The sequence below is a fragment of the Falco punctatus genome (assembly GCF_963210335.1).
Source record: "Falco punctatus genome assembly, chromosome: 7".
Lineage (NCBI taxonomy): Eukaryota > Metazoa > Chordata > Aves > Falconiformes > Falconidae > Falco > Falco punctatus.
This window is the reverse complement of record NC_137587.1, coordinates 69,426,012-69,452,446: the sequence shown is the minus strand read 5'-3', so window position 1 is coordinate 69,452,446 and position 26,435 is coordinate 69,426,012. Positions and strand designations below refer to the sequence as shown.

The following is a 26,435-nucleotide window of genomic DNA, read 5'->3' as shown; positions in this document are numbered from 1 at the left end:
ATCCCTCATGAGTGAGGGAGCTGGGTGCGGGATGCTCCACCGCAGACTACACGTCCCGGCATGCCGCGGGGGTGGGGCGGCGGGCGGCAGCGCGCCTGCGCGGGGCGGCGAGGGCTGGGGCCGGCCGCGCAGAATGCGGCGGAGGTGGTGAGGCCCCCGCGGGGAGGGGGCGGGAGGAGGGAGAGTCACTTATAAATGGCGCCCAAGCAGGACCCCAAGCCCAAATTCCAGGAGGGTGAGTGCGGGTGGGGGGTCGGGGTGCGGTGTACGCTGGGGTGAGGAGGCTCGCGGGGGGGGCAGAGGCCGGGGCGGGAGCGGGCGGCGGGGCTGGGGGGCGGGAGGGGCCGGGCCGCGGTGTCTCAGGGCCGGGCCCCGGTGAGGCGGCGGGGGGGTCCCGCTGTTCATCCCCCGGCGCTTTCAGCCCGCTGCTGCCGGCGGTTTGGCGGCGGTGGGTGGGCTAAAGAGGAACAAAGGGAGCGGCTCCAAGGGGCGGGGGGCGCTTAGGGCACGAACGCGGCTGCTGTCCGTGGAGAGCCGCGGGGCCGGGGGGCGGCCTGGGGGGCCCTGACGTGGCGACAAGTGTCCGTCTGCAGCGGGGCTCCGGGGGGCGGCCCTGCCTGCGGCCGGGCTCCCCGCAGGGCAGCGGGGGGCGGCTCAGCGCCTGGCGCTGAGGGAGCGGGGCCGGGCCCCCCGGCAGGCCCGCCTTCGCCCCGGGCTCCGCGGTTCCTCCGCGCAGGGCACGGCTCGGGGTTCCTTTCCCCGCTCGGCCCTGACAGCGGGAGGAGACGTGGAAAAATGAATTCCCGCAGGCTTTGTCTCTCTTCCTGTTCCTCGTCTTCCCTACCAGTAAGACGTGGGCCCTCCTTCTCCCCCGGTAATCTAAATATGCTTCGTTTTCTTGCAGGCGTGGACGTTCATTGGCATTAAAACTGTTGAAATCTCCCAAGTCTGTCGGGATCTTTATTTTCTTTAATTTGAAACATGGTGGTTGTTTACTGGCCCTTGGAAGGGAGCTCAGTTAGGGGTCCTCATGCAGGAAGGTTCAGAGTATTGGACTACAGCTGGCAATCCTGTTGGGATCCATATTTACAACAAAGCCCACAGATGCTGTATTTTTTTTTTAGGTGAATTAGGGTTATGCTATTTATGGGACTTACATATATTTTTATTTTTAGGTAATGGTTGTGATTGATAATAATATATTATATATATAATAATAATATATAAAAATACCAATGCTAGGCAATGGTAAAGTTAAGACATACTTCCCACTTCCCTCTCTACCTGTCCCTTGCTTGGGTTTCTAAGCAGGACTTTCCACATGATTGTGACTGATCTTTAAAAGCACAGGTCGCAGAAGAATGACTGGAAGCCGGCAGTTCTGGGTAGCTTAAACAGCGCTGTAATTGTATGTGCTTCGTGGTTGCTTGTGTCAGAACGTGTTCCATTGTGCATCAGCACTCCATGCCATGCATTAATACCAATGGTGGTATTAACCTGCAGAAATAATCAAGATTTTAATGTATGATTTGTGTTATAATAATAAACGTGAAATCGAGTGAACTGCAGAAATTAAAACTGAAGTCGAATTCCAGACTGATATAGCTGTGAGAATATGAGCAACCTAAATTTAGTACAGAAGTTAAAATTTTTAGGCTTTTTTCCATAATGTGTGTTTGATCTCAGCTGTAACATTAAAAGGGAGAAAAGTGATGTGAAGAAAGCTTCCTGCAGGCCTAAAACTCAAAATGCTTTATTGTGGCTCTTCACAGCGTGACAAATGAGAACTACTTTAGTTGTAGATTTTCAAGCTAAACACACATCAAAGAGTGGTAGGTAGACTTAGAAGTTATCCATATAGGAGCTTTTCACAAAGCAAAAGGTGAGGAGGAGATTGAATTTACTGTGAAAACCTAAATGTTAAGCTAGAGATAAGAGTACCCTTCAAAATTGAGACTGATGTTTTTAGGTAGGCATGAGAAATGAGATCAGCATTGGGGCAACTATGAATTAAAAGCTGTAGGTACTCAGGTGTTCTGTATCTTGACACTGATTTACTGGGTTTTTTTAAGGCAAATACAGAAGAGTCTCAGATGTCAGATTCAGCTTCTGAGTTGCTTAAGGCAGTTCTTGACCCCAATGGGAAGACTTCCTTGGTAGCTGTATCCTTGATCCACAGATTGAGAAACTCTTGCTTCTATAAATATTCTGCACTGTAAAACGCTGGAAGGAGTGGACAGTTGAATTCTGACCTCCCCGAGCTTTTCCTTGCATGAAGCTCCGTGATGGTGGGGTGAGGCCAGGAGACGTTCCCGTTCGGAGCTGAGCTGATGCTGGAGCAGTATGTGCTGGCCAGGTGCCAGCCATTCGTATGCAACAGAAACTCACTGTGTAGCTTGGCATTCAGGGGTGGTAACAGCATGTTCTGGTATTTTCTACTAGCTATTGCAGCTAAAGAGCTGATCTGTAGATGTTGTCTTTGGGCTAAGGAATAGGTGTGGGTGTTTCACCACAGCGGTAGCGGTGTGTAGGAAAGCATGGTCTGTAGGTTGTGAGGAGAGGCCTTGTGCACTCCTGGAGTAAGCTGTGAGGGAGCAAGAGCCTGTTAGGTTATCATGAAAACAGAGGAACCCTTTCTGCAAAACTGAAATACATGTTGTGTGTTTTAAAAACAAATAATTACTGTTAACTGTCGACATCTTGCCTAGGAAGACCTTGCACAATAATTGAAATGGAGATGTGTTTTCCAGTAGCACTAGTGAGTGCTACGACACATGAGGATAATGTAACTACTGATCCTTGTCAGCCCTCATTATAAAGAAATTTTCCTTTTAAAAAAAAAAGTACTGAATGTATCAAAATGGGCATTTCTGTGAGAACTTTTCTAAACCTTCTTGTTTCTTGACACGTAAAAGCATTTTGCAAGTTGAAATAAATTTCTGACCTAGTTTTGTGTTCTTAGACTTTACTGTGGATACTTGTTTCAGCTTTATGGAGGGCATGGGTTCCTACAGACTGGATAATAATGAAATCTTAAAACATAAGCAATTCTTTCTAGTCAGTGCAGGAATGAAGTAGGAACTTCATAGTTGCATCTCATTCAATCAGATTTTGGATATGTTAGATGAAATGCGATAGCAGCTGTGCTGGCTGAAGAGGCTGTCACTGTGTCTGCTTGTCTCGCAGTCTTGGTGGTGAAATGGTGTGTCTGAATCCTCCCCTCATCCGTTTCAGGCAAAATCAGGTGGTTTGTCATCAGCCACCTGATAAACTGCATAACTGCACTGACCCTGCCAGCAGTGTGTTTTGGGAACGAGCGCAAGAACTGCTCTGCCACCTCACAAAAAAAAAAAAAATATTGAGATGTGGGGACATTCCATTGCTGTTTGCTGAGTGAGTGTCTGTTTAGAGCCTATCTGGGTAAAAGTTTCATCAATGTGGTGCTGTGTCTGGGTTAGAGGCAAATAAAGCCAGAATTGTACAGGATTCACAAGGGTCAAAGGGGTACAGCGTGCCACCGACTGTATTTAGCCCTTGAATATGCAGGAAGCTGTTCTGAAGAGCAGAGTAAAAGTTACAGTGGAGGGTTCTTTTAAACCTGGAGCTTGTGAACTGGTCCTTCCTCTACCCTAGTCGTCCCCAAGCTGCTCATGAGGAAGAAGGTATCCAGAGGTCTGGTCAGGGCACGATTGCCTGCTGCTGCGTGCTGCCTTCCCAGCCCAGTCCCTCAGCAATACCTGCGTGTGTGTACTGCCAGCCTGCACATGGTGACATGCAGCTCTCTTCTGTCCTGTATGACCTGGAAATACTGGCAAGAACTGGCTGTGTGTTGCACAGCTTGTCTCTGAAAATGTGAGGCACTGCAGTTTTCGTGAAGGAAACATCTGTACTCAGATATCCTGTGTTAAGTACTTTCACATTCCCACAACGTCACTGCACAAGAAGACCTTGCCATTGAGGAGGGAAAAAAATCCAGGCTCAAGAACAATCCCTTCCTACTTAAAAACCACAGTGAACAATTTTTCTTGCTGTTGCACAAACCTGGCATTCTATGTCCCACAAGCTGGATGGGGGAGCAACGTCAGGGTCTCTCTCTTCCTGGCTTCATTGAACTAAAATGCCAGGTGGTGTACTTCCTGCAGGAAAAGGAGCACTAATGGCACTTGCTTTTATTTATGTCAGAAGCTTAAGAGGCAGAGGTGACATCACTTACAAGAGCTGATTTCCTGCTCTGAATCAAAATGCAGTGTCACGGAGACTAAAGAATCCTTTACAGTAAGACGGTTTTACCTGCTTACTGCTTGAGTACTTGGGCCGAAGTAGCCAGTTTGTGTCGAGCCAGCGTGTTTCAATGTCTGCATCTGAAATTCAAGGCTTTGAAGGAGTTCTCCATGCCAGCCTTGCAACGGAGTGCGAGGGTGTCTATAACTTGAGTTGGCAGTGGCTGGACGTATGGGCAGGAATGTACGTTTTGGTGCCAATTGTTGGTTGAAGTCATCAGATGTTCTGCAGAAGTCTGGGCAGGCTTGGATGTGGTTTGCCTGCAGCTGTCCTTGCATGAGTGCTCTTCGGAGGGGTCCTTGGGAATCTTTACTTCATGACCTAGATAATCAGAGCTCTGATCCTTTTTTGTACGAAAGTGAATTTGCTTCCCAAATGCCAGCCTGCGTTCTCAAATCAGTATCTGCCTTTGAATTTCTTTCTAGGTTGACAGTGGATTCATTCTGTGTTGTACTTGATGACATATTTTACAGAAGTGGCACATTGGTGGTGTACTAAGATGTTTATCTGCAACTTTCTTCCAGGTGAACGAGTGCTTTGTTTTCATGGACCTCTCCTTTATGAAGCAAAGGTATGTGTGGTTGCTTATTGCTGCAGAGGGTTCTGGCTGTTCCCCAGGGAAACAAGCAATTGTGTTAGTTTAGCTGCTGTGCCTCGCTAGATGGGATTAAGGATTGAAACTAAAAGGAATGAAACCCTGATAATGTATGAAATCAGTTTTGAATCCTGGAATTCTATATTATAGAAAAATTTCAGAAAGCCATTGGTACTATGCAGCTGTTCTGGTAAACTACTAATGTCTGAGTGGTCTTATGTGTTGAACATCTGATACACCTGTGTTCCCAGAACACTGGAGATCATTTGTGCCTGTAGGAGTTGGTGCTGGTGCTAATGCATGAGCTAGTAAGTTAGCTGCAGTTAGAGCTTCCTCAGAGGTGTAGGTGGCTGAGTACAATCAGTGGTCTTCAAATAAGATAACGCTGCAGAAGATAATGTTGGATTAAAGTGACAACAGAAGTGGCATTCTCAGTTCTGGCTTTTTAACCACAGAAACCATGCATTGCGAATTTGTGATTTGGAGGAAAAAAAAAGAAGGCTTTTGTAGCTGTGTGGATTAGAAGACTTGCAGGAATTCCTGGGGCACCTTGAACAGATACTGAAATCCATTAGGTTTTAACATCAGTAAATGTTAATTGATGGGACAAGTTCGGAGAGGTAGTAGTAGAGAGGCAGCTAGAAATAGTTGACATCTCTTTTCATGCTATCAGGAGAGAATCATTCTAATGTTAAAATCATGCCCAGAGCATTGACAGGGGATGTGTTTGTCTAACACATTTTCACATTAGCAATCCTGCTCTGTTCTCTCCCTTGCTGTAGAACTGGAGGACAAGTGTGTTGTGAATGTATGCTCAGTGTTGGCTTCTGCCAGTGCCTGCCCAGGTGCCAGTACAGAGAGGAGAGTAATCAAGGCTTCTGTTTTTGTGGAAACAAACTTCTGTTAGCAGCAATCTTAACTCTTTGGTCAATTAAAACAGCCCAGAGCTGCTGCAGTGGTGTGTGCTTCTCCCTGCTGCCTTGTGCCCCTCTTCTCCTTTACACACAGGCGGGATGAGTGTTGCAGGAGCTGGCTCCGCCAGCGTGGTGCTAGAAGGGATTTCCTGGTTGGCAGGATAGCTTGTGGCTGGCTATTTATATTAAGTCTGGATCCTTCTGGGTTCCTGAAATGGCAAAAGGAACTGGGTTTAATTTTACAAAGGTACTTTGTAGGTAGTGATGAGTAATAACCTCAGCTTTCCTCCTGTTCCTTTGATCTATTTTTTTTTTCTGTGGTTCTAAATACGGAAGTTATGTTCCCGATGATCATATCCTTGGCTTCCCATGGCAAGATGATCAGAGAAGCACTTGTTTGTTTTAGAGTAGTGTGAGAAATTATGGCAAACAGCAACTGTGTGTACATCTCCATGCAATGCAGAGTTCAAGGAGATTCACTTAAGACCCATCCAACCTCCAGCAGGAAGGAAAAGATTTTGGTATAGAAAAGTATTTAAATCTTCTACATCGTGCTCACTTCTTATATTCTTCAAAAGAAATAGACACTTCTAAGCACATGGTCCTGGTTTTAACTTCAGGCCTGTCAAAATGAGCCCCTGGTGCAGCAGGATGTAAACCAGGATTAGGATATCCTTACTCTGAGCTGCAAGTCTAGCTGAGACAGTGTTTAAGTTCCCTATGTGGCATTTTGGACATTAGTACTGCAATATGATGTTCTTCTCTTGATGATTTTTTTTAATTGAAGAGGGTATACAACGTTGAGGTCACCACAGTGGTCCTGAGAAAACATTGTATAGCAGAAGGTTCTGCCCTCTCAAATACTTAGAGGCGACTCAATTAGCATGGCAGGAAAATAGCAGTTATGACTTCTGTGAGTAATTTTCTACTTCAATGGAAAAAATCCTTAAAAAGACACTAAAAGCTAGGACCAATGAGGGTGATTCTTCATGTTTTACAAGATTCTCATTATTTCACTATTAACATGTTACAGTGGCATCTATATCTCAGCATCTCCAGAACGAGACTTGATAACTTTCTGGTTAAAGCGGTGGATTTAATTTGGTATTTAATTTGGTATAGCCAAGAAGCTCAGGGATGTGTGGTGGGCACAATTAATCTAGCTAGGGTTATGTAGTTTCCTTTCGGGGCTATTTTCTGGTTTTTTTGTTTTGTTGGGGGTTTTTTTCTTCTTCAGGAAGAGGCGTATCTCTGGCTGTGAGGTTTTTTTCCTTTTATATAGATGTGGCGACTTGAGCTCTTGCATGCTAGACTGCAGGGGTATGAGTATGATTGTGTTGTTACTGGGCAGTGTGCACAGTTGTTCCAGCTCACCTGAACATACTCCTCCGAGCCAAGGCAGGGTCTTGCAGGCTGCGAGTAGGAACGTGCTAAACCATAAGGCAGAAAAATTTGAGAGCAGCGTTTCTGAATGATATTGTGGAGCAGTTCGGAGCAACCTTGTAATGTACATTCCCTCTTTTAATGGTCTCGCCTAACTATCAGTGTATGACGAGGTTAACTGTATTCATGGGCCAGTCTTTTGATGGAAAGAACTGTTTTTATTTACATCGTGTATACATTCCTAACCTAGAAGAAGCCCTTACTGCAACTCTTTCTACTGAATATAATGCTCTCTCTGGCTGTAGAGATCCATATTACTTATTTTACTTTTGAAGACTCCTCTACTTCAGTCAGCTTACCTGTCTGTGAGGTAGGGGCCTGCATGTGAACAAGCTCTCTAGTGGAATGGCTTCTGGCTAACCTGGGGGTAGTGAAGCGACTGCTTGTTTACTCTTCTGGTCATCCTCAGGGGTTTCTGATCCTTCTCATGAACGAAGGTGTCCCTTTGGATACCTGAGCAGAGGTGCTTGTTTGCCTAGCCCTTGTGAATTCGTAAATAGGCAGTAATTTGTGTGAGAGAACTTCCTTTCTGCTGTGAAATAGCTGCTGATATTTGGATCGCTTGCATGGAAATCTCTGCATGCTTAAACTCTGAAAGCTAAAAAGGCAAAACTCATGCAGATCTCTTTGTTCTCATTGGTACTGACTGTACTTTCCTCTTTGTTTCAGTGTGTAAAGGTTGCCATAAAGGACAAGCAAGTGAAATACTTTATCCATTACAGTGGTTGGAATAAAAAGTAAGTATCATGTAAAATGAAAGCAGTATTTCCTTTTCCTTTATGGGGAAAATGCAAGCTTTGTCAGTTTGAATGTGAGCTTGATGGACTAGCACTACCATGTCAGTGGTGTTTGGAGAGTGTTTCTAAAATTGACTTAAATGGTTTTTATACATAAGCCGATGTTACAGTGACACAAAGAAAACATTGCCTAACCGTTTCCTTGAGGGCTTTGGTTGTATGGACAGACTAGCTTAGGGTGTCAGTAGACTAAGGGGAATGCTTTATAGCATTCTGTTTGTTCAAGTTTGGAAATAGTTACTGTAATTCCTCCCTGGCAAAAATACCTAGTATGCAAACTTCCTTGTTAAGCGTTCGTAGGAGAAGCAACCCATACTGAGGTGAAGTAAAAATCCCTACTCAAATGCACGGTGTACTTTACTTTTATACCACTTTTGGCAGCCAAGACGTGGAGAAGCACGCCTTACTGAAGGCTGCATTCAGAATGGGAAAGGCTGTCTATTTTAGTCCCTTACAGGGGCAGGTTTAGGCGATATTTCACTTCTTGCCTCTCATGCTAAGGTGAAGTTAGAGATACTTTTTCCCTTCTGTAAAAACGGTAGGATTCTAGGTGAGAGATTGCTGAGGAATAAAGGTGTCTCTGAAATAAATGTTGAACCCATTGAAGGTGAATAGTTTAATGAGATTATTGCATTTATGTACTTGTCTTTTTTTTTTTTTTCATTTGAACTCTGTTCTGCCGCTAGGTTTTGAATTTAGGAAAAGTAGAATTTGGGTTTTTTTCTTAGCAATTAAAATCTTCAGCTCTTCAGCCTCCAGAAGTTTTTCAGAGAGCACTTTCCAGTTTTGTTTCATTTCAATGCTGCAGACTCTCGAGTGAAGACTCTTAGTCACTAGTATCTTGATCTCACTGACATGACTACAAGCTGAACTTCATGTTGTAGTATGTAACTTTTTTAAATGCATCCACACACCCTCCCTGCCATTTGGACAGATAAATGTTTTATTGTAAGCACTGACAGTTACAGGGAGTGTAATTGGTTCTTATGGTGGCTGCTGTATATTAATGAGGCAGCATAAATTGGATACTTCCTCTCCTTGTTTATCTCCCATGAAGGGTGCCATAAGTGATGTCGTGACTCCTGCTTTTCTTGCTTGCGCTGTTTGAGTTTTTTTGCCTTCAAGCTTCCAATTAATTACATTAAAAGTGGCGTTGCTGCAAGATCTAGACAACTGGGGCAATATGACTCCTTAATTTTGGTTTCTGTAATTATGGGCCTTTGTTACGTGTTAATTGCTTGACTTTTTTTTTTCTTTTTTTTTTTTTCTTTTTTTTTTTTTTTTTTCCAAATATCAACAGTTAGGATACCAAAAAAGTTTCTTCATTGTACAGTATGATGTGCCGCACAGCTATATAGCATTTCTTTTGAAGGTCTCTTGCAGCTGTACAGGCAGGAGTAAGATAAGTGGCTTAAATATCTGACCAAAGCACTGTCCTAAAAACATAATCTTAGTATGTATACAGCTGGACATGTGTTTCTCTAACTTTTGGATGCTAAGCTTGCCTTTTCTTAACACTCTTGAAGACCTTGTTACTCCTGTAGTAGTATTGGTTTTGCCAACTTGATGTTCCAAGACTGGCAGCTATTGCCATGAAATGAAAATGACACAGAACTCTTTATATATATAGAAAAGCTTTAACTTGCGTACTTCAGAATAACTTGGCCACTTTTAATGTGTTTTATTTGAAATAAATTGTCAGATTGCTCAGATTATCCACTCTTTGTCAAAGTGGAATTCTTGCTCGTAATGGCAATTTCCCCAACACCTGTTCTCTTAAATCGTTCACTTCAGATTCTTCAAATATTCATGCCATCTTGGTTTCCTTCACAGACAGAAATCAGAGCTCTTCTTCTTACAGTAAGATCTTATTGCTGAATTTGTTAACCTATAAAATGTTGGAATAGATAAAGGAAACTTGCTTCATGATATAGTTACGGCTGCAGGTGTCCCATAATTTAGTAAGCGTACAGGGTTTTTTTTATGCTTCTTTTAAATTAAAGGCAGTCCCTTCCCTCCTAAATTGCCCATCCTTCAAGTCTGGGAAACTCTTTGGAAATTACTGAGGGTTACACTTCCCTAGAAAAATTGTTAACAGCTTCAGTCAGTGGGGAATGCGTTTGGTAATTTACACTTCCATTTGTGCCAGTCCATGACTTGACACAAAAGCAGAGTTCAGTCTCAAATTCCGTGAAGCTTTTAATTGACTGTTGCGTGTAGAATGCAATTATGTGATGGTTTCGAATGATCATTTGATTTTTTAAATTTTTTTTTCAGCTGGGATGAATGGGTTCCAGAAAGCAGAGTGCTCAAATACGTGGATACCAATTTGCAGAAACAAAAAGAACTTCAAAAGGCCAATCAGTAAGTATTTTTGTTAGAAGTCCTTGTCAGTAAACAATTTTTCTGTAGAACTTCAACCCAACAACTATGTATTAAGGGAAGTTAGTGAGTTATAAAAAAAAAAATGCCTTCAAGAGGTGTTCATAAAGTTCGTTTAATCTTGAGGTGCTTTGGCTTACAGAGGTCTTCTGATCTTTGTCCTCTAGCATTTCAGAAGAGCAAGCTGCTACTTAGTTGTAAAATGGTGACTTGAGGTTTTAAGGAGGGGTGGGTTGACGAAGGCAGGCAGCCTGACGAGCTGGAAGTACCTCCTGTAATGTGGAAATTAGGGGGCTAAAAAAAAAAATGACCCTTGTGCAGTATCTATAAAATACATTGTTAAAGTAGTAAGGATCTTCTCAGACAGCTTCAGGATGCCTCCAAGTACCTTGATTACTATTTTTTTTATGAGTGCTAATCTTGCATTTTTTTTAATAGAAATGCTTTTATTGAGAAGTTGTTTTGTATTTTTCAGTGTGCTGCTTCCATCTGATTCAGAATAACAAAGATGGTGGGAGGGGGAGGAAACGGGTGTTCATGCTACCGAGCATTGTATGAAGCCTAAATCTTCTTGACAATGAGTTGAATTTGTTCCTGCTCATGACACACACTGATTCACAGAGTCACTAAGTGTTTTCCATAACCTGGTCACCTTTGAGGGAAAGCAAGCTGCTGCTTCCATTAAAGTCTTATTTATGAATTTACTCTTTTTAAAGGGAACAATATGCAGAGGGGAAGATGAGAGGTGCTGCTCCGGGCAAGAAGACTTCTGGTCTGCAGCAGAAAAATGTTGAAGTGTAAGAAGCTTTTTATTACAAAACAACCACCAAACCAAACAACCCACCCCCAAAACCCCACCCAAAAATCCTTCCAAACTTTTGCTTGTCAGTTTTACTATTGATGTTTAAATAGTATTTTTCTTAGAACGCTTCTGCAGGCTAAACTGTTACTTCTGACACAACTCATCCAAAAGCTGTGTTTCACTTCTGTGATACCAAAGAGGGCTTTGTTGGAAGTATTTTATTAAAACTACTTTCTTGGATTGTGTGGTGTTTAATACTGAGTCAAGGTACTGAGTAGACACTAACACTCTGTACTTTTTTGCACTCTTTATTTTTCCTGTTAGTGAACTGACACTCAAAAAGTGGTGAATCCTCATAAGACTTGTGTATCTTAGTAAATCAGTTTCTGCATAGAATTCTACATTCTTCCAAGCTGTGCAAGCACTTTTGAATAAAATCTGTAAAATGCCTTACCTTCTTACCTTACAATTGTTAAAACTGGATTTAAAGGGTCTTTGTTTTGCTGTTTGTGACAAAACTAAACCCATATACGATTAAAAATGGGTTTGCATCTTAAGAGACCAGAAGCAAGCTCAGACATTTCTTAGAAAAAATATTGTCAGGATATAACTGTCAGTTTTCTTTCATCCCATCCTTTCTGTTTTTCAGAATAGTCTTGTGTGGTGTTACGTTTAGATTCTCATACAATCGGTACAGCGCTACTGCTTTGCTTATGTGCCATGAAACTCTTCTGTTTGGGGTAGTACTTCACTTAATTACGAAGGTGGTCATTACTAATGTGACGCTTTGAACTCCTAACTTCGTTTATGATTCTAGTCTTCGTGAGGAAGCTGCTGAAATGCATTCAATTCCTAAGAAGAGCATTTGACAGCAGCCTCAGATTTCATGTCTCATTTATGGGCATCTTTGTTATGAAATACGTATCATTGATTTGAGAAGTGCAGTGGTAGTGGGTGCAGGGCTTTTTTTCTGTAGACGCTGAGTGCAGATTTTACTTCAGGATTAGTCAAAGCCTAGCCAAGTCTGTAAATTGGCTTTTGGTCTCTGGAATGGGAGTCCAGTGTATCTGGCCATAATGCTGCATGCATGCTCCCCTGTGGTCTGTTGCTGTAGCTTCTGGGGTGCTTTTAACCACCGGTTTGGGGTGCTCTGACAGCACGGGATGGACCTGTGACAGGGACCTAGTCACCTTTTTGTCTTCATTTGGGAGTGAAAAAAAAAACTCCAACCAAATATCTGTTTGGACAGTTCCTAAGGAATGGCATTAAAATCTAATTAAAACTGATCTAAGTTATGACCGTTACTAATTCAGCTGCTTATGAGGTGGTTGCACTTGAGTTGTCTTGCATTTTAGTGGGAGTAGAGTTAATTTCATGTGTAACTTTGACACAGGTAGTGATGACTCAATTGTAAACGTCTACAATTTGTATTATAGAGAACATCCCAGTAGTAACTTCAGGATGAGGCTTCCACATACTGTCAGCTTTAGTCATCTTGGTAGTTCACACTGATTGCAGCGGGATGAGTTGTTCTCTCTGGCTGAGTAAATGCTAAATCTTAATCTGTGCTTGAAATCCAAGTTTGCTTAATCCTTTCAACCACACCTGATAATGTTGTATCCAAGGGAGAGACACACAGCAAAAATTACTTCCTCAGGAGCCTCAGCATAATTTTAAAGCTTGAAAGCATGTTACCAGGTCTGTCTTTACTCTTTGGTTGAAACCAGTTGGAAAAAGGGAGTGGCTTTGCTTTTTGCTGGCATCACTATCCTAAGCATGGGTGATTGTTTCCAGTGTAGCAAAACAGATAATAAGCTAATTCTCTGAAACTTTTGTTTCATGTTGATTGAAAAAATTAACTCCTTGATGGTGGATTTTCAGAGTTGTAAAGGGGAAGAAGGAAAACTATTGTCATTAGAAAAGCAGTTTTGCGTTGTGAGTAAGTTATAACAGGGTCTCATATGCTTGTTGCACTGATCTTGCTCCTAGTCTCTAGCCATTACCAGCATCCAATGCATCCTTCTAAATTAGACCTGTGCTTCTTTCAACAAAGTCTCCCTGGTTTTCTTCCCTATTTGGAGGCTGAGGGAGAGGAAATGCTTTGACTTACCCTAGCAGTGATGCAGGGTTGTGATATTGCTGATGTATTATTGATTAAACTACTGCTCCTTGCATCCTGCTTGCAGCTAAAGGCAAGATGGCTTCTGAAAAAAACCCTCAAAATACAGTTCCAAAATAAAACTTCTGGATTGTTCTCTTGTTGTAAATCTAAGGTCACTGTAGATACGTAAAGTACTGGTGGTGGGGAGGGGGAGAAACTAATCACGCAACTATTCTAAAAGGGTGATGCTGTCAACCTATTTGGGCCTCAAAATTTACCTTTTGTAGCATTCTTGGAGGATCAAACAAAGGGAAAGGTAACTTATGTTTTGAAACTTATTCTTCAGATAGCCAAACAGTAATGGAAAGGAAATAACAATCTAAGCACAACTTATCCTCCAGGAATGTTCAGTAAGACTATAATATGCTGCTAAAAAGGTGAATTTTTGAATCTTAAATAGATTCTCTTTAAGGCTAAACACTAGGTCTGACATTCTTTCCTTAACTCAACCCCCATTGTGCCTAGATTTTTCAGACGAGATGGAGCGCATACTGTTTGCTGTTTGGAGACCCCTACAATATCGACGCGGTGAGTTAAGGATGGATTGTCAAACCAGGATTTTCATCCTGAAATCCAAATCTCCTTGCTTTCATAGATTTCTTTTAGAGACTCTTAAAGTCCTCAGTTGTAATGATGTAAGCTTTGGTAGCAGTTCAGTTAACAATTACAAGTACTGCAGTATGTCATTTTGGTTTTTTTTTAAAGCTGGTATGGACTACCAGGTTTTAATTTCTCTGAAATTCTATACCTTTTCAGTTGGGATAGTATACAATGTGAGTAGTCAAATTCATTCAGTGTCCACTGTTTTAACAAGAAGTGGAGGACAACTGACTTCAGATTTTTGAAACTGGATAGTTCTAGAAGGTTACGGTTGGTCTGCATGCTAACTGAGGCCAGGAGTCCGGCGTCTGTGGAAATTGGTAACAAACGGCACCATCTCCTGTGAGTCTTGGGAGCGAGACTGTTATGATAGATGGTGTTAGAACTATGTCAGGTTTGAACTTGCTCCTTAAGATGCTGTATTTTTAATGTTGGCTGGAGTCAGTTCAAAATAACTTCCTGTAAACTGCAGCAACTGGCTCAAAAGGCTGTTGAGACTATTTGAAGCAAGATTTGATCAAATAGAAATATGCATGAAATGCAGGTTGTATACATTTGTTTTTAAAATAACTATTCATCTTATGATAACTAGAAGCTATCATAGAAAAAAAAATTGTACGCTTATAGCAGATTGCCAAAAATGAAATACAACACTGCAGGTATTAGCTTCTCCAGACTGTTTTATATGTAGCTCTGCTGAATTCCAACTTTGAAGAGTTTATGCTGCCTTGCATGGGCCTAACATGATTAACTTGCAAAAAAATTATAATAATAAAAAAATCAATAAACAATTGGAGTTAACGGGTGCTTTGAAAATAAGGGCAAATTCTGGAGAGAGGCTGTGGCACTGGATAACAAATTTGAGAATAGCATCTGTTTGTAAATGACATATGTGAGCAGTCTGATCAGAGATGCTCTCGAAACAGTATCTCAACTTGGGAGTTATTATTTTTTCTTCTAATAGGAGTCTTGTTCTTAATCTGAACATATTACTCAAAAGCATATGCTCCTGCTGCCTGTCTCCTGTGGCATCCTCTGCTATCTTTGGCACAGCTAGTAGCTCTCACAAGCTACTTGAAGTCCTCTAAATGTCAAGCAGCATATGAATGCTGCCTACATGCCAGTTGTCTCGGGCTGTAACAATATTGGAATGGCTACACCGGCTCCAGACAGAGATTTTCCTAACCTCTTCTGCTCTCTAATGGTCGCCAGTAACATGTGCTTAAGGATAATCAAGGGAGTCAAGTCTAGAATGATTCTGTCCCCCAAATACCCTTTTTGCTTCCAGCAGTCTGTAATAAAGGACTTCAGAGCTGGAGGCTGCATCCATGTGATGGGTTTAATAACCCGTTGTAGGACTGTCTTATATTTATCTAATAACTTCTGAACCCTTAGGACTTACGGCATCCCCATCATCTTGTGGCAGTGTGTTCTCAATTTAATTCAGGATTGTGTTGAAGAGGGGAGGAAAGAGGATGACTCCTGTCTTTTTAATGTCTACTGCTTTGGGTTTTTTGGTCTTTTTTTTTTTTCATCTGTTTTGAGGAAAGATTGATTGGGGTTTTTGAGCTTCACCTTTTATCACTAGCGATACCTCTATGACATTTCCCCTCTTCTTCCTGCCGAGTTGTCAGCTTGAGAAAGCCCTTGTCTGCGTGGTTACCCCAGGTATAAAGCTGTAGTACGTTAGCAACTGTTCTTTACCTGTTCCAGTTTTATTGTGTGTCTTCTAAGGTTAGGTTGCCTGACCAGGCACAGGAGACATAGGTGTATAAAATCCTGACTTTGTTTTTTATCCTTTTGCTAATGTTCAGTTGCATCTTCATCAGAATGCTTCTTCTCACAGCTTTAGTGACCAAGCTACTTGAGCAATAGTAGGTGATTTCACGCTTTTTTCCCAGCGCACTTGCTTTTCACGCTTGAATCTTTTAATTTACTTTTTTAAATTGCTATAGATGTTGTATACACCTGGAGAGGCTTCATGATTTCATATAGTGTAGTTACAAATGTTGTTTTGTTAGTAAACTAGCACCTGATCTCTTTTTTTTTTCTGGCACTTACAAATTTATTCAACTCAAATGTCTGAGACCAAGCGGGTAGCTACCTTCGTTCTCTGCTGTTCGTATCTTAACCGGCTATTGTAGAGACATTCTAAGTGACCTTTAAGTCCCTTTAAAAGCAACGTGGATTTTGGGCGAGTAAAATACTTGTTGTCCACTACATTTTAATCTACGTCATGGATTCCTAACTCTTGTGAAGTAAGTAAACCTTCCAAAGTGTTGGATTTTTCCTGATGCCACTTGCCTGTACTGAGTTTTATTTTCTAAGCTATTTTTATTTTCCACTGACAGTTCTCTAGGCATGTCCCAGAAGACACTGTAGATTAGAGATCTGAGCATTAACACTTAACTCTTCTGTGCAAAGATTCCTGGCTTCTTGAGGTTTTGTGACAGATACTTGATAATCTTTCTTCTGATGAATGTCTGTGGAAAGGTGAAGTGCAGTCTTTCAGTATGCTGTCTTCTATGGCATCCTTCTTAGTCTTACCATTTCAGCACGAGCACAGTCCTGTTTCAGGTACTGAAAGTGAAATTTCAGTATTATGCTCTTGTGGCATGGACTGCTTATTTTCCTTCTGAGTCTGTCACCTTTGATCCATAGGATTTCGTTGTTGTGAACTGTTCTGTAAGCTGTAATACTGTTTTTCTATTGATTGCCTTGTTTCTACACAATTTCAGATGGTTATGTCAGTAGTTCGCTTATTTTTGGCTTTCTAATTCAGTCTCACATTTTGATCCCTAATACTTCAATATTCTTGTTACAGCTGCGTGGTTTTGTTCTGCTAAAATAAAACCCTGCAACGAGGGCTGGGTTAGCTTCTAACCACAACAGGCTGCTAGCCCTGCTTCTTTGAGGAGGTGGTGTCTGACTACAGCGGGATGCATCCTTTAAGTTTGAACTGTGAAATCTTCAGCACCTGGTGCCTCTGTTCAGTCTTTTAATTAAAACTCTTTCCACAGAAGCTTCCTTGAAACTTCCATGCTGTTTTTCAGTTTTGTGGTCAGTTTTCAGGGAAAGATGCCAGTCAATAGAGAAATAGATGAATGAAGTATAGCAGCTCGGCTGTACTTGCTGTATAAAGAGAAGTCGATGAAAGCTTTTATATTGCTTCTATGCAGCAATATAGGGCTTGCTGTTCATATTATAGTTGTGAAGTGGCACCAAAGAATGTGTTGTAACCTATCCTAGATAAGTTTCATTTTTGTGTCGCTTCAGGACTTGCATTCCATTTGTCCTTGCAGGAAGGCGTTACCTGCCATCGTGAGGAACACACCTGGTGTTCTTCAGCTGTACATCTCAAATTGACTGTGCTTGGTCTGATTAATGTAATCTAGTTCTCTAAGATGTGCTGCTCATCTTGGGCTACAACTTCCATCAGTAGGGTTGGCTGTAACCTCTGTGATACAGATGCTCTGTCTTTCTCCTGGATACTGAGTGCACTGCATGCTTCAGTTACTGTACACAACAGCAGCGCTTCACCTTGCACAGCTGCCTTCACCTAGTGAAGAGTATGATTCCAGCCGGTCTGCTGTACAGGCTATTGAAAGTCTGCCCAATGCTAATGTTTTGTCTCTAACCTTAGCTCTTTCTGTTTGTTCCCTAACTCAGATTTGTCTTTTAGACTTTGCAAACAGATGGCTGCTTTGACTTGAAGCAGAGGCATATGACTTGAAATATAAGGAATGAGGTGGGAGACCACAAGCGACTGCTTAGAATGGTTTTTGATAGACTTTGTGCTTCAGTAACATAGATGTGGTTTACTGTCTTAATTGCGGTAGTTAAGTACCTTATATTGCCTGTCCCAGTTTAAGACTCTGCTGTTAAACTAATGCTTAACATTATTTTTATCTGTGATACTAATTCTGGAAAGAACTCCCTGTTCCTCCTTGTTTACTCTACGTTTGGAAGAAAAGATTTTCTCTTCAATACCCAAGTCTGTTATCAGTGACTTAACTTGGCAATTGTTCCTTCTTCCTGGAGAGAGATGATTTTTATTCTGCCCACAGTTTAAGCCTAATGCTTGTTTGACTTGAAGCTTGAAAAAAGCCTCACTCCTATCTTCAGACCTTCCTAAGAACTTTACCTACTTCCTGATTCAGATAAACCCAGTTCAAAGCCTGAATACAAGAGTCACTTGAGATAGTGGTGAATTTCCAAGGAAATAATCTTGTCCTGGTAAAGAGTTTTATCCACACAACGTGCAATTTTTTGAGAGGTTTAACTGGATTTCTATTAATGGTAGTGAGAAAATTGAAACGTGACTAGTAATATTCTTAAACTTTCTGAAAATGGTTAGTAAATACACAAAGTTCAGATAATAACAAAAATAACCTGTTAGGCCAAGAGTATCAATGACAAATTAAACTGTCCTATTGAATATTTACATGTCACGTACATTGCATTTCAGGTGTCTTTAAATTTTTTGTAAGTACAGTTCTTCAGGTGGAATAAAAATAAGGGCTAAGGATAGGGACTTTAGGGAAGCGTGTAAATTAGAAACAGTAAGTCTTGAGAGAAGCATTTGGAAGAAGGTAAATATTATGGACAATGCTATTTAGTACCGTTCCAAACGTTTCTAGTAAGTGGCAAGTGTAATCGTGGCCTCCCAAAAGCTGGTGATGGAATTGTAGGCAGTCCATGCAGCTTCATGCATGTAATTTGGATAGTGCTATTCAAACTTCACTCTACTGCTGTAGTGGTAAAACTGTGGGTTTTTCACTACTTTACTGGAAGTTAATTCAGTTGACTGAGATTTATCTGATAATCCCCAGCACTTCTGTTTCCTTGTCCCATATTCTGTCTCCCAAGAGATCCCTGAAATACAGAAATAAAAGACCTACAAATCTAGTGTAGTTTTCCAAGAGAACTTGCATATGACACATCTGTAGATGTTACTTGCATAAGTGTTGGTCAGGAGGGTTTTTTAAATACTCATGTATTCTTGGCGTGCCTTCTGTGGTTTTGTAGGTTTAAGTTTAGTGACCCCCCAAAAATGGTGAATTCTAACCTGATAAATGAAGATCTTGTAGTGTCATTACTGTGATGCTAAGTCATATCTGACACTTCTTTCATGTGCTTTTATCCGCATACTCCATAGACCACTGAGTATTCGCTCATTGTTCTGAACTTAGTGGACATTTTTTCTGGCTTTCTACTTTCAATTCTTTTAAGTATGGCTATCTTTATTTGCAACAATTTGTGTTCTTCTTGCAGGAAAACTAAAAAGAACAAACAGAAAAGTAAGTATGTCTTTATTTTGTGTATAAGTGGATATCCTTTGTGAAGGATAAGACCTTAAATCTGCCTCAAATAAGTTTATTTAATATCACCTTATGTTGTTTCTCTTGGACTTTGGATGTCTCTTCCTCTTAGTCAGGAGGAATGCATACTTTTCTGGTTTGTACACAAACTACTTGTTCCAGTCTGTCAAGATTTTGACCTCTTGCAAACTAAAAGCAAAGTGATATCCCCATGGATCTGTTGAAATAATTTCTTAAGTCAAACTTCAGGTTTTCTTATTGAGATGGAGATGTGACATACCTGCAAAACTGAGCTGCTGGTTCCAAAAATTCTTCTGAAGAGTGTTACAGATGCTGACATAATGGTTTGTCATTAGTGCGGAAACCTCCATCTTCAGATAAGTGTAAATATAGCAGTTTAAGCTGTCAGAAATATGTAGGACTTCCAGAACAGAAGTAATATTTAAAACAAAAGTGAAAAGATGACCTGAGAGAAACCTGAGTCTTAAATACTTCCTCTAAATCTTTTTTTACTGGTATTTCTTACTGACTTACCAGATTTCTTAAGCAGCACAATATCTGTCTTCTGTGCAGCTCCAGGAATTGGAGAAGGGAGCAGTACCAGTGAGACTCCTCAGCCTCCTAGGAAGAAAAGGGCTCGAGTGGATCCAACGGTTGAAAGTGTATGTATTTCTGAATCTCTCACAGGATTTTTGATAGAAAACAGGAGGGTTGCTTTGCTCAGAAATATAGACAGCAATACTTTGTCCTGCAGTATGGCAGTGTGAAATGTTACAACTTGCAAAACTAAGGTTCCCAAGTGGCCTTGAAAAATCCAAGCTATTTCCTTGTTCCCTGTGGAGCCTACAGCAATTACTATAGCAATTCCTTAGTCCAGTGGTGTATTTCAGTTGTAAAAACAAGGAATATGGGTGGCTCTTAGCTTGGACAGTTTTCTGAAAGTAATTAGTTTGGCTTCACTTTTTTTCAGGAAGAAACATTTATGAACAGAGTTGAAGTAAAGGTGAAAATCCCAGAAGAGCTGAAACCATGGCTGGTAGATGACTGGGACTTGATCACCAGGCAAAAGCAGGTAATTTGTCAAATAAACAATCTGGCCACATATAGGTGAGGACACTAAAACTAGGATTGTAGATCCTTTTCAAGTGCAGGGTAGTGAAATCTCTTGTAGAGTTTGACAGCAGCCTGATGGCTTACTTGACAGTTCTCATTCCAGTTGGGGTTTAACCAAAGGTCACCTGTTAGTAGGACTGTGGCTCAGCAGAGTTGCATGTAAATGCGTAGAACAGATCTGGTCTAATCAAGCATAAGCTAGAAAGGCAATAATTTTAACAACTTATTTAAGCTTTAAGTGTGGTGTTAACTTTATTTGTGCTTGGCCTGCTGGTATGTTCTGAACAGTTTACTATTGGGCTGTTCTGCCTCAGCTCCTTCTTCCTGCCTTGTTTGTTTGACTCACTGCCAAGTTCTGCAAGTCTCTTAAGTTGTTCTACAGCTCTGACAGAAAGCTGTCGCTTAGGGTGGTGATTCTTACCTTCTGCCAGCCTGGATCCAATTAAAGCTTCCCGAAACACAGTGAATTTAACTTTGCTTGCCATTTTGAAAGTATAAAACACTTTCAGGAACTTAAAACATATTACTGAATCATGACTTTTTTCTTGTATGAAACACCACTGAAATTGGCAAGAAGCATAGAAAACGCTACTGTTGAAAACTGCTTGTTATTGTTTGATAGGATGCAGTTGCCTGCTCTAACTTACTGCTGCTGCCAGGTACTGTCTCTGTTCTTGCAATCCCAGACATGTAAAAATCTTGTTCAAATCCTATGTGAATAAGGCTGAATTATTTTGGTGAATACAAATCTTAAACTTGCCTCAGCAGTAAAGGTGCTTTGTAACACTGATTTGTGTTACAGTATCTCCAGTTCTGGAGAATTAGGGTTTCCCCCGCCCCAGAATGTCTTCAGGCTCTTGTGAAAGGAAACAGGTAAGTGAACTGAGTCCCGTGCCTCAGAAAAATAAAATCCCCCAAGTATATGAATTTGCTGCACAACTGAGCCTTGCTGTTTACAGCTAACTAGCGTCTGTGGGTACAGACGATCTGTGTATGGTATTAAAGATGAATCATGGCTGGGAATATTTTGTCTTCAGTTCTGTGAGCTCTGATGTAGCTCTAATATTCTTCACTGTGCAGGCAGTGAAACTTCCCGGCAGGTGCTTGGCAGGCTGTTTTTGCTTCACAGCAATAGTAGTGCCAGGTGCTGACCTGTGGATGCGAGAAGAGCAGCAGACTGAAGAACAGGCGAAATGGTCACTGCTCCTTTGGTAACTGCTGTGTGGCCTGGGGTAGGCAGGTCTGTAGGGGCATGTGTGTGCTTTGCGTGACTTGCGGAGCTCATCAGGTTGCTGTTGAGCAGCACAAGTGTTAAATTGAAACGTGGATCAGGTCGCTGTTATGGCTTGGTTTTATTATTTGGGATGCACAACTAAAATAGTTGGGTGTTCCTTTTAATAACACTTAACATCTTAACCTGTTAATTTTATTCTAGAAATGTCCTTGTGTGCATTGGTTTAAATTTAGCTTGCAGATACAAATGTCTGCCTAAACCAGACAACTTGTATTTGTTCAGTTTTACTTCTTTTGTAGCTCTTTTATCTTCCTGCCAAGAAGAATGTTGACTCCATTTTAGAGGATTATGCAAACTACAAAAAATCACGAGGAAATACTGATAACAAGTAAGTAGTGGTCATTTCAGACCTTAAATATACTTCTTTTGCTGTTGTTGTTGGCCTTGTATTTCGTGGACGGTTAAACATGTCCCAGCCCCATGCCCAGCTTCATGTTCCAAGACCAGGGTGGCTGAGGAGTTTAGAAATCTTTGTGGATGTAATTCAAGAATGTGGTTCTACTTTCTGGATGTTATTTCTGCTTCCCCCGCTTCCCCTAAGCCGCCTCCTGAAGGAAGCTGGTACAAGCAGAGTGAATAGTTCTCCACCCCTTCATTCTAGCTCAGGCTTCCTATGTTGAGTGAATAAATTTGGTGGCACTTGCTACGTATGAGCTGAACAAACTTCTCGAGAAAGCTGCCTAGCAGATGAGCAAAGCCTTACTGTACGGATGGACTCCCTCATGGAGGTAGAGGGGTGGGGGACAGGGAGGTAGTAAGCATCAGATGAGCAAAGCTAATTACTTTGAGGTGATAGCTTTGAAGATTCTTATTTGTAATTACCCCATCAGTCCAGCCCTGACAACAAACAAGGTGTGTTTATTCTTAAACGAAGCTTTCCTGTTTTAAAGGGAGAGAAACTAGAAATGTGCAGCTATTTTCTTCCATTCAAGAGGGTGCATTTATTGACTTGTCGGGGTATTTTAATATTCTTTTATGTAATTATCCTAATGTCTGTTGTAAATCTGTTTGCAGGGTGAAGTGAGGGTTGTACTTCTCAAATGTGCAGTGTCACTGCTAATTTCTATGCAGTTTTCTTCGATTAGTTGTGAGGTTGGAGGCCTGCAGGAATATGGCACTGAGAGGCCTAGTTAGAAGGGGTCAGTTGCCTGGAATATTAGGTGGTCCGTTTCCATTAAGGAGGAGTTCAGTCTGATTACTTATAGTAGTATTGTACTTAAACTGGTGTGAGTTGGGATTAACTTTGGTTGAAAACGTTAAGAGCCGGTAAGTGTCCTTATACATACATACTGTTGCTTTGAAAGGGCTGCTCTAAGGGTTCGCTTTTCTGAGTGGATGACTAAAAGCGAGGCTTTTCTTGATTTGCCTATATTCTTACTGAGTTCAGAACAGTCCATTTTTAAAGGAGGTCTTGAAATGCATTGCTCCCTGTGGCTGTATGTTTTAAGGTCTCCAGACAAATTTCCTTGAAAAATCTGAAGGTTTGTAAAAGATCTTTACAAGCTTGATGGACTTACCAAGCCGAGTCTCGTCTTGCATCCATCTAGTCATCAGAACAAGGCTTTGCAGTGTTTTCTCTCTTTACCAGGGAGTATGCAGTCAATGAAGTTGTGGCTGGAATTAAAGAATACTTCAATGTCATGCTGGGAACTCAACTGCTGTACAAGTTTGAGAGGCCCCAGTATGCTGAAATTTTAGCAGATCACCCAGATGCTCCGATGTCTCAAGTCTATGGTGCCCCGCACCTACTGAGGTTATTTGGTGAGTATGACCTCCAGAGACTGCAGAAGGCCAGTTAGAAGTGTTCAAATGCTTCCTTTTCCTGTCTTGAGTGCAGAAAAAACTACAGCAATTTGACAAGCAACTATGAAACATGGTTTCATCCTTTCTTTACTCCATGTACCTAAAATGTTCAGAGCCATTCAGGGATTTGGAATGGAAATAGATTTTCAACTATTTTTTTATATACATATATATATTCTAGTTGCTTTAGGTGAGCTTGTATATACTGGAATGGATCCCTGGGCTGCTTTTATGTGCTGACTGTAAGGTTCTGGACTGTACTTAATACTTGTTAGTTATAAACAACAACTATAACATGTGCTGCTTCTTTTAAAACAGTACGAATTGGAGCTATGCTTGCTTACACTCCTCTTGATGAGAAGAGTCTGGCTTTGCTGTTAAACTATTTGCATGACTTCTTAAAGTAAGTACTTTTAAAGTCTTTCAGCAAGAAAGAAAAAGTTCAATAAGCACAGGCTGTTGTAATACAGCCTATTTTCAGTGAACAGTGGCTATAAACAATCTTGGGGCTGTGTGGTATCTTCAAAGGTTGCAGTGAAGCTTTCTCAAACTCTGCTCTATAGTAACACAAGTAAGACTGGTTTTAACTTCTCTCCAGTTATGCTGAGCTTATTGCTAGTTAGATGTTTGTTTACATAACTATTAGTCTGCACTTTTAAACTGTCCAAGTCTGCTACTTGTTTCAAAATAAATACTTCAGCATTTATTTGTAGCTGCTATAAAAAGCAGATGATAATTACAGCAAATTGTTAAATTACACAACGGTTACTCAACAACAATTGAGTAAATGTTAAAGAATTACGAACCTTAACTAATGTTCTTTCTGAGACAGACTGCTATTGTAGTTTCAGTGCACTCCTGTGGTGCTGTATACATGTTACACTTAGGATGGAAAACACCATCCTAAATAATAACAAAGACTGTAATGCTAAATGTTTCTTAAGGGGAAAAAAAAAGAAAATCAGACATTTGATTTCAGACAGGTGATGAAATACTTCCCTCACTGCTAGAAGGAACTATGAAGTCACGTGCTGCTTATTTCACGTTTAAATGTTTCCTGAATGTAAGGATCTAAAATGGAATTAAAATTCAGTTTAGTGTCAGGTGTCATACCTGTGTTCCCCCATATGTATGTATGAGCATGACTTCAGCAGCTTCCACGCATCTGTACCACACTGGCGTAACTTAGTATTATGCTTCTGCAGTTTATGTATACATACACACAGGGGCAGGTGTGTGGCGTGGACCTGTTCAGCTGCATGCCAGCTCACAGCATCGGGGCAGCTTTTTGCTGTACTGGCATATTTTCTTGGTCAGATTTACTAAAGCCGTAAACTTCCGTTTGTGCTTATGTCACGGAGAAATGTTCTGTGTGTTTTCATACAAGGCTTTAGTGGTCTAGTGATAGTGTTTGGAAGTACAGTTTTGTAAATAATTAGAGTAACAAAGCATTAAGCTGTTTTGGCAGTAAATACCGGCTCTTGCCTCTGTGAATGGGTAAGCTATTGGAAGTTGAAAGAAAACCCTCAGTAAATCCCAGATGGCTCTGCAGGAGAGCTGGAAATGGATCAGCCTGATTTCCAGGGCAAACTTGCTTTGGACTAGTCCCAGAGTCTTGGTAGATCATAGTCTTTTGGGTCAGTCTGAAATGCAAGTGCTAAAGAGCTTTCAGCTGTGAAGGTGGAAATGTGAGGGCAGTGCATTGACCAGAAATCCCTGAATCCATCTGATGAGAATTAGTGGCATATAATGCTTGTCTTCTGCTACTGTGCTTAGTTGACCCCTGCTCGTTTTGCTCTAGCCATCATTCATTTAGCCGTTCAAGTTCCATATTTGTACAGACAGAACTTTATGGTGTCCTATTCTGTGTCCCTACCCCTTTGAGTACAACCACTAGTAAATCAATTCTTGATACAGCAGCTGACTGAACCTCAAATGTAAACTTTCATCCTGGTAATCTTAACCTCTCTGGGCTCACCTGGAGCCAGAGTTGCTTGACAGCTTGTTTGGAATTGATTATTTTTTTTTTGCATGAGCTGTCAAATCTTCTAATTGCTTTACAGATGACTTTTTAGTAGATACAGGTTTGATTTGTACTCTTGAAATCAGGTTTTATGGTCTCAGCAAACACCTCATGATTTGCTTGCCTGTTGCTAAACAACAGTGACTTTAAACAAGAAACTAATTCAGTCTTTTTATTATTTTCGTAGGTATTTAGCAAAGAATTCCTCTGCGTTGTTTAGTGCCAGCGACTATGAAGTAGCCCCTCCTGAATATCACCGGAAAGCAGTATAATACTGTGCTGCTTTACAGTGAAGTGATAATTGGATCCTTGTAATACTGTCCACTTCTACATCTTGTTCTTCACCTTTCTATTGCACATGTCTCTATTGCACATATTATGTAAACATAAAGTGAATAAAGTTGTGTGTTTAAAATAGAGCTGGCATTTGTAAGTTCTGAAGATTTGTTGTCCCGAAATGGAAGCTTGGAGTTTTAACGGGAACTCTTTGGTGTTTCTGGCTTGCTACTATTGTTTGCCTCAATGGAATGTAAAAAGAATGCGTTACGGTATTTCATTGCGTGAACTCTTCCGTGCTCGTAGGTCTGTTTTGCTGTTAAGATTTGCCTCACTAACCTGCTTTATTGCATAGGAATGACAAACGCGGCCTCTTGGACCCCTGAGGGCTGTGATCACCTAGTGTTGGTGCTATTGATTAGTCTGACTTTGAAACCCATTTACTTTCTTTGTATGGCAAGTAAAATGTTTGTTCTATAAATGTAAGCTTTTATTTAGATAGTTGAAGGACTGTGACTTTTTTATATTCTAACAATAGGAAAATGCATTATCATATTGTAGTGTCTTGGAAACGTTGGTCTTTCACAGAGCTGTTTTACAAATCTTCAAATAAACTTTTTTAATTTCAAA

At 41.1% G+C, this 26,435-nt stretch overlaps 1 protein-coding gene across 5 annotated transcripts; it reads left to right on the top strand.

Annotated features, from left to right (window-relative positions):
- Window positions 1–86: 86 nt before the first annotated feature.
- MORF4L1 (mortality factor 4 like 1) lies at window positions 87–26,435 on the top strand. 5 transcript variants are annotated; one of them, XM_080395020.1, is made up of 14 exons: window positions 87–235; window positions 4,806–4,852; window positions 7,903–7,970; window positions 9,825–9,890; window positions 10,308–10,394; window positions 11,129–11,209; window positions 13,841–13,903; window positions 19,250–19,275; window positions 19,870–19,958; window positions 20,267–20,368; window positions 21,943–22,031; window positions 23,292–23,464; window positions 23,825–23,909; window positions 25,717–26,435. In XM_080395020.1, the coding sequence occupies exons 1-14, from the start codon at window positions 196–198 to the stop codon at window positions 25,799–25,801; spliced, it is 1,101 nt and encodes a 366-aa protein (XP_080251146.1). In that variant the 5' UTR covers window positions 87–195; the 3' UTR covers window positions 25,802–26,435. The 5 variants fall into 5 exon arrangements, with proteins under 5 accessions (XP_080251146.1, XP_080251148.1, XP_080251147.1 ...); XM_080395022.1 differs by lacking the exon at window positions 9,825–9,890; XM_080395021.1 differs by lacking the exon at window positions 13,841–13,903.

What these genes read in the sequence shown, in the direction of transcription:
- MORF4L1 (XM_080395020.1), top strand. Translation starts at nt 196, where the DNA reads ATGGCGCCCAAGCAGGACCCCAAGCCCAAATTCCAGGAGG. An exon ending in TCAGAGCTCTTCTTCTTACA is followed by an intron (nt 9,891 to 10,307) that starts GTAAGATCTTAT and finishes TTTTTTTTTCAG; the next exon opens with CTGGGATGAATGGGTTCCAG. An exon ending in TGATCACCAGGCAAAAGCAG is followed by an intron (nt 20,369 to 21,942) that starts GTAATTTGTCAA and finishes CTTCTTTTGTAG; the next exon opens with CTCTTTTATCTTCCTGCCAA.